Source organism: Enoplosus armatus, chromosome 24 (genome assembly GCF_043641665.1).
Source record: "Enoplosus armatus isolate fEnoArm2 chromosome 24, fEnoArm2.hap1, whole genome shotgun sequence".
Taxonomy (NCBI): domain Eukaryota; kingdom Metazoa; phylum Chordata; class Actinopteri; order Centrarchiformes; family Enoplosidae; genus Enoplosus; species Enoplosus armatus.
The window spans coordinates 4,673,136-4,687,004 of NC_092203.1; the positions used below are offsets into that span (position 1 = coordinate 4,673,136).

At 41.6% G+C, this 13,869-nt stretch overlaps 1 protein-coding gene across 3 annotated transcripts in view; it reads right to left on the minus strand.

Annotated features, from left to right (window-relative positions):
- Window positions 1-11,576: 11,576 nt before the first annotated feature.
- Window positions 11,577-13,869, minus strand: part of LOC139306728 (rho GTPase-activating protein 6-like) — a 62,213-nt gene continuing 59,920 nt past the window's right edge. The window contains exons 11-15 of one of the 3 annotated variants that reach the window (XM_070930682.1): window positions 13,478-13,569; window positions 13,119-13,369; window positions 12,872-12,955; window positions 11,958-12,306; window positions 11,577-11,903 (exon numbers count right to left, since the gene is read on the minus strand). In XM_070930682.1, coding sequence (XP_070786783.1) covers window positions 11,750-11,903; window positions 11,958-12,306; window positions 12,872-12,955; window positions 13,119-13,369; window positions 13,478-13,569 — 930 coding nt within the window. In that variant the 3' untranslated portion in view covers window positions 11,577-11,749. Of the gene's footprint in view, window positions 12,307-12,871; window positions 12,956-13,118; window positions 13,370-13,477; window positions 13,570-13,869 lie in introns of all 3 variants that reach the window. The other 2 variants (XM_070930681.1, XM_070930680.1) reach the window with 2 other exon arrangements.

The window sequence follows — 13,869 nt, forward strand, 5'->3', positions numbered from 1 at the left end:
CCTTTTTAACCCCCCCCCCGTCATCTGTCATTTCCATACCATTCTTCCCTTTTGCCGTCCTCTGCTCCTCCTGGAGAGATCTGGGCTAGTTCACATTTTGGTTGTATTATATTACAGTCCCAACTCAATATCAAAATGAATTATTAAAACAATACATTAAAAGGCCTTACAAAAATATATATAAACATGAAAATAATATCCTAACATTATGTAAATATATAAATCCTGCCTTCATGAAAGTTTTTGGAGAGTTGCTCATTCAACCTGAACAAAAATTCGAAACCCAAGATCCACTTACTCGATTTCTCCCGGTGCTTTCAAATATAGTCAGAGGACTTTCTGCGCGTTTCTCAACTATTTCCTTTCCTACGTCCAGGATTTTGTGCCATACAGCAGATCCATTCAATCTGATCCACTTTAAATGCAGCACGGAGACTGATAGAGGCTGAGCGTCAAGTATCGATTTTGTTTCACCTGTAACATTAAACATTTCCAGTGTCTCAGTCCAGACTAATGTGCTTTATGTCTTGTTTTAGAGCGTGGAAGAACCTTTGGCCAAAAATGTTCTAGGTTCTAACCTGAAGTGTGTCTTTTATGTCCTATGGATCATCAAGTCTATCCAGAAAAGAAAATGAAAATCTATGTTCACATCCTACAAGCCCGGCAACATCCACACAACAACTTTTAAGTGGTGAATCAATATTTCACAAAGTCTCCTGTGCTGCGCCCTGGGCTGCAGTGGGCCTTCACCAAACAATAGGATCCTGACCTGCATTATTCATCCCTCACTCATTCACTCCTCTCTGACTCAGACACAGAGCACACGGGGGAATTCAACTTTCCCAAACTTCAGAAAACCTTTTGAAAACATCTGCCTCTCTGTGGTACTTTGAGTCACCTCGCACGACCCCTAATGATGTTAAGCACATTGAATAATGCATCGCTGATTCATATCTCACTGTGCCAGAAGCCCCTCAGTTCGACCGAATGTCAATGAGTAAAGCAAAGGATTCTTTACAATCTATCGGGATTTCAGTGCTTTCATTTCCACATGGTGAAAAAAAACACACGACGTGAACCAATGTGTAAAAACCTTCCATCTAACATCAGTATTAGATACTAATTTATATTTAGAAGTACTCCAATCATCATTAAATCTAACTTTGGGGATCCAATAATCGTAACTCAGTTATTACAAAATGGTGCAAATACAGGCAGCAGATTTTTAATGAACTTGACATTTAATGCTTCATGCCTTTTAGAAGGTTTTTCCCCCTAATGTCTTCTCATAAAGTGCAATTAGGCACGGACTTTAAATAATGTGCGCGTGCAAAGGTTCCTAACAGAGGAGATGAGGATAACTCGGCCTCAATCAGTGTATTATCTCCGCTCCAGACCATTACTGAGGCTGGCTACTTAATAGCCTCTGAATTAGATGTGGAGCTGATTACACATTGATTATAAGTGAATGAGGGCAGGGGGTGTCAATCACAACATCCAAAGTGACTGCAGAGAGCATAGGGAGAGGCACCAGAGGAGGATTTTGTAAATGCAAAGATGTGTCAGGACGTATTTTACTCCCCAAAGTCTGACACTGAACTGAACCTAATCTTGCAACGCGTCTTGTAAAAATGAGGCAGCAGCCAGAATTACAGCGCCTCACTTCTGTCTGAAGGCCTCATCCTCAAACTGGTTTAGCCAAAGACAGAGCAGCAGGAACACACACACACAGTCCCATACACACCCTCACACCTCACGAAATCTTTCCACTGATCACCTTTTTTTAATTCAGCACCCGAAATATGTCAACTACACTTTTATGGTATGAACTACGAGAACTGAATTTCTTTGTACAATTACACAACTGTAATATGACTATTTACTATATGACTAAAATGTCTCAACAACTACTGGGTGGATTGTTATGACATTTGGTGAAGACATTGATGTCCCTCTCAGGATCAATTGTTAAATCTATGGTGGAAAAATTCAACTGGTCAAATACTGGTCATACTGGTTTATGACAAAATACCTGCAAAACTAAAGTCATTTGTCAGCCTCAGCTGTACTTTGTGTTTCGTGATAATTAGCTAATGTAAGCATGAAAACCATAAACGTATTTGTTAAACATGGTTTTATACTTGTTAAACATCAGCATGTTAGAGTTGTCATTGATTAAGTACAGCCTAACAGAGCGGCCAGCATGGCTGTAGACCCTTAGCCTTGTTTTAAACATTTGTCCTTCGCACAATATTTCCCTAATCTTTATCAAGACGTTTTAGTTGTTTAAATCCTACCAGATCAGAAACACTCATTTCATAAGGGTCCTGTGGGTTGTTTTGGAAGGCCCTGACAAAAACACAGATTTAGTAGATTTGAGGAATTGTTGAGCTGTCTCACTCGCACACACTCGTACACAGAGCAGCCTAAAACAGGAAATTACAGTTTAAGATTGCTTTCTTCAGTTGTCACTACCTACAAGAAGCAACTCAATCGCTGGTGTTCTACACAGTTTCCAGGGACTATGAGCAGGTACCACTCATGAGAAATCAAACCCCTCCGGTGCAAAACAACCAAAGGGGAAACCAAGAGGAAGCGGTCATACTGTAACATCAACATGGCACCAGCCCCTGCTTCCTCTCCGTGTGACTGCATCCTGCTTTAAAAGCAGGTGAAAGTGAGGTGAAGTGACCTCAGTGGAGCTCTGCTTGGACGGCGATATCGCAGGACATCGAAGCCAAGCGGTCAGCTATGATAATGTGCCAGAGACTGCAAACTGCACACAGGATCTCCTCACTATCGCAGCTCTGCACACAGCACAGAGGAGGATCCAACAGAAACCAGCAGGCAACCACGCTTAGAAGCTTATCTGTCATAAGCACACTTGGATGCTCAGTTCATACAGATTTTCAAAAGGTCCCTTTTTTTGGAGATTGTGTACTCAAAAAATCTGCCCGACAACATTGTTGCAACCGACCATAAAGTGCTAAAAGGAATGTAGGAGGAGATGCGATCACACGCGCACACCTCGATTCATGTATCTGGTCACTCTATAAATAGCTGCACTGCGAGGAGTGTCAGTTTTGCTAACATCAGTGTGCAGCAGCATAATGTTGCATCTTGTTGCCTTCAAGTGCTGTGGGGAAATTGTGACAGCATACATGAGTGCAGCAAAACTCAAATCCAAACCTTGCTCCTAAATTGTGCTTGGAGGAATTTTGATAGGCTGTTTGTACAAATGCACCTCTTGCAAACATGCAGCAGCTGCAGCTAGAATCCCTTTGAAGTCAAATTCAAGGCCTATAAATGACGATGTTCAGTTACACCACTACGCATTTTAAACTGTGCTAACATAGCAGAGGACTTTAACAGCCCCCAAAGTGAACATCTTCATCTGCAATTTATAATTCAAATGTTTAATTCAGCTACTATAATTTATTCAAGCAAATGTATGAACGACTACCAAAGATCTCTCAGTGTAAATCAGCTGGATTTACAGGATCTGGAGTAAAATCACGGTCTGACTTATTCTCTGCATATGCTCTTATATTCTCTATAGAGGTAGAACATGTATGCCTAAAGGACACTCAAAAAAACGGTTTCCAGTCGTGGTCCAGGATCGCACTGAGAGACACAGCCACTGACAGATGATTTCGGGCTTTGACAACCAAAGGAAGGACTGCTCTGCCACATTAACACTGCTGCTAAAACCGGGGCGGTACATTTCTTTTATCTTTCTCCTTTCCTGTTTTTCTTTTTAACCTCTCTTCCTGCCTTTTTCCGCTTGTATCCACTTCCATCTGTAGTGCTTCCTCTTTCTACTGACCTGAACTGATGGCTCATTGATTGCACCTGCACCTGGTATATTTAAATGACCTGGAACCATGAATCTGTAAGCACTGAGGGAGGGAGGGAGGTCTGAGGGGCTGTTTGCAACACGTTTACATAATGAAAGTGACATCGGAATCAATGGCAAAGAAAAGCGTCTTGATCAGTTGGATGTTCTTTGAAGCCATCAACTCCTTTATATTGAGATGGATGAAACAGCTTCTGATTTGTTTATTTCAACTTCATGCTTCAGTGTGTTCTTGCCAGTGCAGAAAACAATGAAGCGTGACCTTTGTTAGAAATCCAGTTGAATGGAAATAACAAATTGGCTTTGGCAATTAACCAGTCAGCATTCTCCTATGGAACTGGGCTCTGTGGTCGATGGATTGGCCCATTTTTTTCTATATAGTTGTATAAGCTGCTGAGAAAGGCTGCGTGTGGGGGGTGTTGATGTGTGTGTGTGTGTGTGTGTGTGTGTGTGTGTGTGTGTGTGGGAACATGTGTACGGCATGCCTGTGCATTTCCACTCCTGAGGGCACATCAGTATATGTCATGGTTGGTTGGACAGTGACCTCGTGTCACATGGTTACAGTTTTCACACTCACGACTGAACACACACTGGCAAGAATCAAGCATCTTCTGGCTCCTTACAGCAGCTTTTGTACAACGCCACAGACACAAGCCTCAAGCCCCACTTTTTTATTTTGAATAGTCCATTTTTGTTGATCATTTTCCCGTCATTTTGACATTTTGACTCAACTGCACTTTGGAAAAACAGACATTTGAATGTCACCATTCGATCATAGTTTTTTACCGTCCATGGCAGCACCTCATTGTTGACTGACCAGAGTTCAAACAGGGAATATTCAATTTTGCTTTACTGCACCCACACAGACCTCTAGGTGATGCTCATTACTCCACCAATAAGGTTAGAGGTCAGGTCCCTTTTGCTGTTTTGTTTTTTTATCATTTGTTTTATAGTTTGGACTCAATATCTCAAAAGATACATTAGATTTCAGATTTTCAGGAAATTTGGTTGGGAGTTAGACTGCAGACCAAAGATAAGGTGGTGAGTATTTCATCAGATCAAGGATTTTGAATGGTTTAAGTGTTTCTTCAGGGTTGGCAACAATTTATATTTCTTAATGCCAAAAAAGCTTTGTCAGGGTTTATGAATTTTGTGATAGGGCATTCTCAAACATTTTTGTTATTTTTTCATGAACTACATTTACTTGAATGAAAGTAAAGTGGGATATTTCTCAGCATTTTGATGCTGATCCAGTTGTTTGGAACATTTTTGATGTATTCACAGGATAGTCAAGTGAAATATGTGATACTTTTGTCGAGCCTTCTCTTGATAGCCATCGATCCATGCGTGAGAGAGATTGTATTGTAGTTGTGGGTAAATATTGGATGATCTTTGTGTTTTTCATCTCAGGCAGTGATGTGATTTACTCAACAATGATTTACAGATGGGTTCATTCAGGTCAGGAACCTTTTTCCAGGTTTCCTAACATTTTCATCTTCAGGCCACTTTTTGGACCGCAAGAAGCAGCGCATGATGAGAATGAACCAACTGTGCCTGCTAATGAGGACCTTGTGGGTACAAATTCCTTTCAGGATGTGTGTGTGTGCGACCGTGTTTCTGCATGTGTAGGCAAAAGAAAAAGTATTGTGCATGCGCTGCTCAAATTGTTGTGCTCATAAAACGTGCACTTCTACCTCACGCCCCTCCAAGATGTGATAAAAGGAACTGAAATCCACATTTTGTTTACTGACGTGCCTGAATTCTTAACTCCCTCCAGGAGTGGGGCTGAACTCTAGTACTGGCAATTACAAGTGTCTCTGTGTGGATGAGTTCATGCATACCTATTTGTGCATGTGTATTTTTCTGGCAAAGTGTCTGTTAGCTTGGCCAACTGGATAACGTTACTCCGGGCCAAGTCATTAGCCACTGAAATAAAGCAGCTTTGTTTTGTTGTCATGGTCCACAAAATTCTATTTAAAATCGGGCTCCCTTCCAGGAACCGACAAAAAGGGGACAAAAGAAAATAGAAGAAGCGCACTCAGAGTACAGTATCTTAAACAAACCGCCTCTGCGCCTTCACTGATCACAATGAATCAGAACCTCCTTGAGCAGAACATGACATGCTCATTTCAAACATCCCTGGCACACTGCAGCCCGCACGGCAACAGCTTTAATTGCTGTTGTGAGGGATGGACGCTGGAATGAGAGTGCATTTCCTCGGATAAATAGTGGAAAGAGGTAGCTGACAGAAACAGAAGAAAAATCCAACTTATAAAAGAGTCCTCTGGTTGCGGATCGAAAGGACGCCAGAAAAAGATTCTAATTACTTTCCAAAGTTTCCAGACTTGGTAAGAAGTTGATCTGAACTCTGATAAGCTGCTAGTAAGAGAATGGTTGAATTGACTTTATTCTCATTATTCCCCCGCAAGTCGATTGCAAAGGAATGAGAGAAAGCAAGTGTTCATACTGCATGTTATCTCTATTTCAATGATTAGCCCGCTCCCATCTGTCAGTCACGCCCTCTCTCGGTCTAAGAGTTAGAGTCCCAAATGCTTATCCATTACCTTTTCCAATGTGTCTAATGGTCTGCTAGCAGTTAATTTCACTTCTCTGGGGGTCTGGGAGGTGATTTAATATGCTATCAGGCAGGGCTGAGGAGAATTGAAACCAAAAGCCATGAAATCTTTTAAATCTTTTCTTTCTTTTTTTCCCTCAATTCCCTTTTCGCCATCACAAAACCATTAACATCACCACACGGATTCCTTTTTTTAACTCTGTTATAGACTTACCTTTACTTGTCACCTTCTATAGCTAGTTTTGTGTAATTCATTCATTATCAGTTGTGGTTTGGGCGATATGCAATGAAGAAAGAGAGCCATTTGTTAATTTGGCCTTGAGATAAAGTATCTCTGACTTTGTCGCTGCTTCATAAAAGCTATTCAAGGCTCTTGACTGACCTCTAGTGGTATTCTTGGGATGTTACATCTAACACAAAATCTTGTTGAGTTTTTTGAGCAGTAAAATATTCCAGATGATTTCTTTTCCAGCATTCACAGACACATTCAATAAAGGACAATTGCTCAAGGTATGAAAAAGACACTCAATGTAGCTGCCAGAAAATCAAGACAACACAAACATTAACTGAGTTAATAGTGTACTATGGACCACATAGACAGCTACAGGAATTTTGGCTTGCAATTGTTCCCCTGCAGGACTGTGACATCATTTTCCTATGAGAGGCTCTATTATCTGGCGTTTTGATGGCCGTGGAAAACGCCACCTCGGGCACGTCTACGTAACTCCCCGTGAATGCTGGGCTGGCTTGAAATCTGCTGACTTATGTTCATATTTGCATCAGCCTCACGCTCATGAAACCGTTCAGTGGCCCGGTGAATAGTGGTGTTTCCGTCCCAGGCCATCCCCACATCAAATGATGTACATTCGCACCCAGACCTGTTGACCTGCTTTGGTCTGAGCCCGGCATATACTTTTCTGCCTTTCTGAGAGATGACTCATCTGACATTTTTCCATCGCTCACCAGACCACTGCCTCTATTCTTTGCACCACTTCACCAGCAGTCATGTATTTTTCAGGTGTAATAAGGGGTTTACGTGCCGTAGCTCAACCTCTGTACCCGCACCATTGGGTTTTTGAAGGTGGGACTTTGAAACTGCCTGCTCACGCCTCACTTTGACATTTCCAGTCGAGCGACTCAGAGATGCTTTTTCCCCCCCCGTTTGTCCTTGCATCTCAAGCCAGAGGCACTGCAGTCAGGAGTTAAGGGGTGACAATGACATCTTTCTCTCAGACTTTCAGGTTTTAGTTCCTTTTGTCACTGCTCTGCTGGCTGGCGGAGGAGCCTTCATGGCTGATTCTCCCCCTTCTTTCTCCTACCTCCTAACTATCTGCAGCCTCTATAAGTCGCTTTGATCTCTTCTTGGAGCCAAAAAGCTGCCAAAATAATGGAAACAAGATACACATACAGAAGCACTGTGCTTCATATTCTCTGTGTTACTCAGGCTTTCAACCCTGCATAGTTCTTTGAAATCTATGAGTTTGTGTCTTCCCTTCATTTGGAATTGCAAATTGAATTGCATGCAAAAACTATGCATTTTTTCAAAATGAAAAATACCTCCTCAATTTATAATGATAAACGTCTTCAAGTAAGATTCCATTTATCTTTTATGAAAGCAAAACCTGATTAGTTAGTGCACTCTGGGTGAGAAAGGGAGCGAGTGAGTGAGAGAGCTCTGTGAATCCTTGAGTGGACTGCTAAGGGGAAAATTACACTGCTGTAACCACACGCTACACAAACAATAATGGTCAGCCACCCACCAGCAAAAAATGTCCCGGCTCACCCTGAACTAGCTTTGCACTGCAGGCAGACACACCGAGGACTTATTTCGGTCTCTTAAAAAGTGCCTAACTGGTGACCTTTGCCTTAAAAAGCAATGGTATCATGTGCCTTTACAGATAAGACTCAAAGAGCTCAACACACTGCTCATTTACAAACTGGAAAGCTCTGCTCCAGTAGAAATAATGATTGGCGTTTGCTCTGCCAGCTGAAGATAACTGACATTGACACTTTCTTTATTAGATAAAAATGAGGGGAAAGCACCATTAACCCACCCAGCTAACAGCTGTGATATCTTTTGTGCAGCACTGAACACAGTAGGCAGTTATTATTAAGTACACGTCCGCATGTATGGCAGTGTGGCAGAAGCCATGACCTGAGTGACTTTGAGCATTGTGTGATAGATGATGGACAGGCTGGCTCCAGGATGTCAGCATATCTGTTCATAGTGGACTGTCACACACCTGACATGGAAACACAACGTGCCTACATACAGTTCAGTATTATCCTTACATATTATGTCACTGCATGTATGTCATACTGCAGCATGTGGTACTATGTACTGTAATACACGCGGAGTTACATGATGTCACCAAACTCTATGGACCAATGAGTATGATGATGGTGTAAGTTTTATGCTAAGTACCCAAGCACATGCCTAATTTGCCTAATACTGCAAACTAGACTATGTTGTGTATGAAGCTCTACTACACATATTACCATAAAGTATAACTTCCAGTACCATAATAACATAACATAATATTCTATGGCAAACTGTAGGGCCACTATAACATAATGCATTTCGATATATAACATACTGTATATGACAAGACCTGACCGTAACATACCATACTATGGCCTATTATAATATTACATACTGTCCAACAACAATATATTACGATATATTATATTATGTCATACTGCACTGTAACATACTATATTATCTAATAATCTAAAAATATTGTGCTCTTTCCTTGTCTGTTTCCAAAGCATTGACGTCAACAGCAGGTGTAAACTTTATCATATTTAATTCCATTGTAGCATATTGATGATGACACGCGGTACAAAAGCAATTACCAGACATTCCATTACAACTTGGACCCAGTAAACCCCACCAAAAAACATCAACAATAACCCCCATAACACTAAGTTTCTCTTAGTTTCATAGTGAAGTCAACAAGACAGACATGGTCTTGGTTTGGGGAGACAAAGCTAGGACCATTAGGATTATTCTCTCTTCTTCTTTCCCCTCCCCCTCCCCCTTGAATAAAAATTGTTATATTGCATTTATATATATTACAACACTCAAACAAAGTAATACAAAAAATTGAACAAAATATGAACCTTGAGCAATGTATGGAGCAACAACTTTTAAGAGCGACACCTATGGCACGTTTATTTCCTCTCACAGATTTACACATTTTCACAGAAGGTGCTTATAATCACAAGCTGATTGATTCTAAACTGAGCACAGACCGATCCCATGGAAACAGTGAGCCGTGGGCTGCGGCAACATGCTAGTGCACGTGGCCTGACAGTAGATGGCGCCATGAGCCTTACCACGATCCTTCCACTCCTTGCACTTTCTCTCTTCCATTGACGTCTCAAAAAGTCACACAAGCAAATCAAAGAAAAAGATTATACATAGATTCAATGCTGAAGTGGCTTCAAATGAGCAAATATTACACCATGACTTGAGAAACTGTGAAATATTTGCCAGCAAATACCCACTTGACTGTGACATTTGAGAGGATTTGGACAGGTTGCTGGTGAGTATATTCCCACCTAAATTAGCAACAACACTAGAACTCAAGAGAGAAAATATATAAGCAAACTTTCTTTTTTTGTTCCAGCACCTCAGTTGGATTACAATCTTTAACCTTTTGTGATGATTCCTAGAAAAAAAAACATCAAGCCTCTTAGAAAGGGAATGAGTCTGCACCCAGTTTGAATATTCAGTCTAGTATGAGAGGTATAACAAAATGGATCAGGCAGAGAGTCATTCACTGTTTATATCATCATACTGTATTGTGTTGGTATGAGTAGGTTATGATCGCAGCTAAATGCATACTTTTAGTGGAAATTCAAACCAGTATTTATACATGGGGAATGAAGTTCCAGACTGTAGCTCATGTTTTGTTCTGATGAACCAGATTTAGATCAAATAATACATTCAAATAATTCCCAACTGGACAGAATTTCCTATATATAATATTTCCAATGTGAAACACTTTATACATCCAATTCTTATTCATTTAGACACAGTTTTCCCGATTCTCTAAACTTCACATCTGGCCTTCCAGACATGATTTCAAAAGTATAGCAATTGTTTAAAAATACTATTTGGCATATAACTGATATCCAACCCCAACCTTTAAATCTTATTTATACACACTTTATGTTACATTGTGGTATTTGTATGCACTGACCATTAAAAAGCATTTTGGATATTTGTTATGGTTTTATGAATAGTGGGAAATATAATCCTCACACCATCCTGATGATGAAATCATGTGTGTGTGAGTGTCTTCCATGCTCTTACACTTGCAAACACCTGCCTCTGTCAGAAATGAACTGGATGAAATGAACACAACGGTACGATAAATATAGTACAAAAGAGACTTTGGCACATTGTTCCTGCAGTGCAGTTGGTGGCAAGAGCACATAAAAGCAAACTTACAGCCGAGTGCTTTATAATTAGGTCGAAGCATTTCGCCATAAGTGAAGTATTTTACATTCAATATTAAAGACAAGAAACAGCAGTCTGACGAACACCAACATTTAGACTGCCAGTTAAAGGGCTGACTTACTTTTAGTAGGTAAATTATATACTTTACATGTCAATATACATATATGTTGTTTATGTATGTTTGTCAACGGTTTGTATATATACAGTCAAACATAATCTGACGTTGACAAGTAATTCAACATTTGATCTTTTTAGACAGATGTGGCTGAACTACATTACCAGTACGCACACAAAAATTCTACATTTAGCAGCAAATACTAATGCGCACATCTTAGTGTCTGTACGGTGAGAAAGTTTCTTAAAAAATGATGAAATGAAAATATAACATACTAAATAAACAAATCTTTTCCTATTGTTCTCCATTGAGATATGAAGACTGGGCTCTAGAAAACATGGTCGTGGTAACATTCTGAAGAGTTGTGAAAGAATAGTTTTTTTGAGGTATTTCTGGTGGGCATTTTTTTATCGGACAAAACGAATGGGTTAGGAAGAGAAGCAACTTTTTAACATCCATACTAAACAAGAAATACTAGTGGCTCTTGGATGTAAAAGTCTTTATAATGCAGCAGCTGCACACGTAAACAACAACAACGCCGTGGCGCTAAGATGCAGGAGAAGCACGGAAGGTTCATGGAAAGGATGAAATCCATGGAAGAATGGATGAAAGGCAGGCTGAGAGAAAACATGAGGGTAGGAATAAGGAGTGATTGTCTTCAGAGGGCCTAGCAGATCAGGTTGGCCAGCAGAGCAGAATCTCCACAGAGATTAAGGTGGAGTTCGTTTTCTGAGATCACACCAGCGTTTCAGGCAGTGTGTCAGCATTGTCCGAGGACAGCAGTTGCCAGATCTGCCACCGGTCCCTCTGCCAGTCCTGCCACTCGGGGCTATGAGGCACCATTTGGGCCTCTGTCGTTGAGGCGGAGTTACTCGGCGCTGCGCTCAGCCTCCCGTGCTGCAGAGGGGGTCGCTGAGCTGTCGCCAGCTGAGGTGAACTTTGCGAACTAGCCAGTTGATGGTGGGCGTTATAAGGGGGAGGACAGCGGCTGTCATTAAGCATAGCGGGGCCACCATCGGCAGTGTTCGCCCCGCCTTGAGGTCTGGCGGTCGGGTTGAGTCCATGTCCGCTTGCTCGATGGAGGCCTTGCGCGCTGTTGAGGTGTGGCGTCGCAGAGGGCACGTGAGGGCTGGTGCACACTCTGGTGACCGGGGGGTGAGGCCTGACCTCAGTGATGCCGGGCGCTGTCTGAGTCCGTTGTAGTGTTGCCTGCTGCCTGCCATCGCCATGGAGGCCGTCAAGACCTTCCTGCGAGCTGCGGGAGCTTCCCTCTGACATGTTGCCATGGGAACCTAGAAACAGAATATCAGCTACATCAGTGGAATTAATTATAGTTTAATGAATCACAATCACACATACTAGTATATACAAGTGTGTTTTACGTTTATAGTTTTTTTGTTCCTTTTTGATGCAAGGTAAATTCAACTACATCCTCCTTAGAATTGTTTGTGCTTGATTAAATACATTTCCTGCAGAATTTGGTACTTTTGCGCATCATTTTCACACCTTAGTGCTTTATTCAGACAGTGTTACAGGACTGAACAGCTGCAGTAGTTTAGTAATCGTGCATCAAAGTATTGTCTGTCCTCCCAGCTGGTTAATTAGTTGAATGCTTTCACCTGGCATCACAGGTGTGTCAAGTAGTTGATGATTCTGGTTTCTGATGACCAGCATTAAAAGTCATAGAAATTGCAATGATTTTTGAGCCTTAGGTCCTTGATTTGAAGTGTCCCTCAAGTTTTTGTTCTTCCCTGATAGTTAATAACCAGCACCAGGTGTCAAGCACTTACTGCTCTGGCTCATTAACCGCGAGGAACAACATTTGCAGAGGGCCTGGACTGATTGAAAACTGTTTACCTGCGTACGGTTGGTCCTTAAGGGTTGGTTTCAGAGTAGCGTGCCACGTCCCCCAAATGTTAGCATGCTCCTCTGATACAGTGTCTGAAAGAAGCAAAAGAGAGGTCAAAATCTTCTCCACACTCACGTGCACAGTAAACAAAAGCACATAGAGGATGAACATACTTGCTTCATGATATTTCATTTGTATATCCAGCAAGTTAACAAATGATCTATCACTGAGAGTCATAAGTACTGTACAGTTCACCTTTGGCACCCCAAGTGTCAGCTCCAGGCTCTCTGCTCCAGCCGGCCACCTGCCCCACCAGAGTGTAGTGCTCTGGGACACGGAAGAGTTGCTCACTGCCCGGGCTTCCTGGCTCCCCTCTCCGCTCGCTCAGGACCGGGGAGTTGTTGTCATACGGCGACACTTCGCCACTGGACGCCTTGGTGGAGTCGCTGGAGGAGCGGCGCTCGCTCAGGGTGAAAGGCTCCTCGGTCTGCAACAGGTCGGGACTCCTGCGGTTGATTACAGACAAAAACAAGGCTGAGACAGGCAAAGACAGACAGAGTGGGAGACTACAGACATGTGAAGACCTCATGTGTTTACGTGTGTGTGTAACTCACTGTGATGCTTTTCTTCTCAGAAGGTAGTCCACCACATCTGGATCAGTCTCTAAAAGACTCATCAAAACCTCATTTTGCAGATCAGGAGGCACCTAAAACATAACAAAACAACAATTTCAGTGAAATAAATGAATAAAAAAACAATTTTAGAAGCCTATACCTACACAGTTGAGCTGCTTAAAACAACAACAACACATTTATTTTCCAAACTGATGTCAGACACCAATTTTTTTTCTATTAACATAAACAGCATTAACCCGAACGTGTCACATAAAAGTTCATTTCTAGTGAATAAAACTCCACCTGTTCTGTGTAATAAAACAGGAATCCAACCTCATCAAACATGGATCTCTTTCAGCATTTCCTTCTTATTCATCCTGATTTTATTAAAA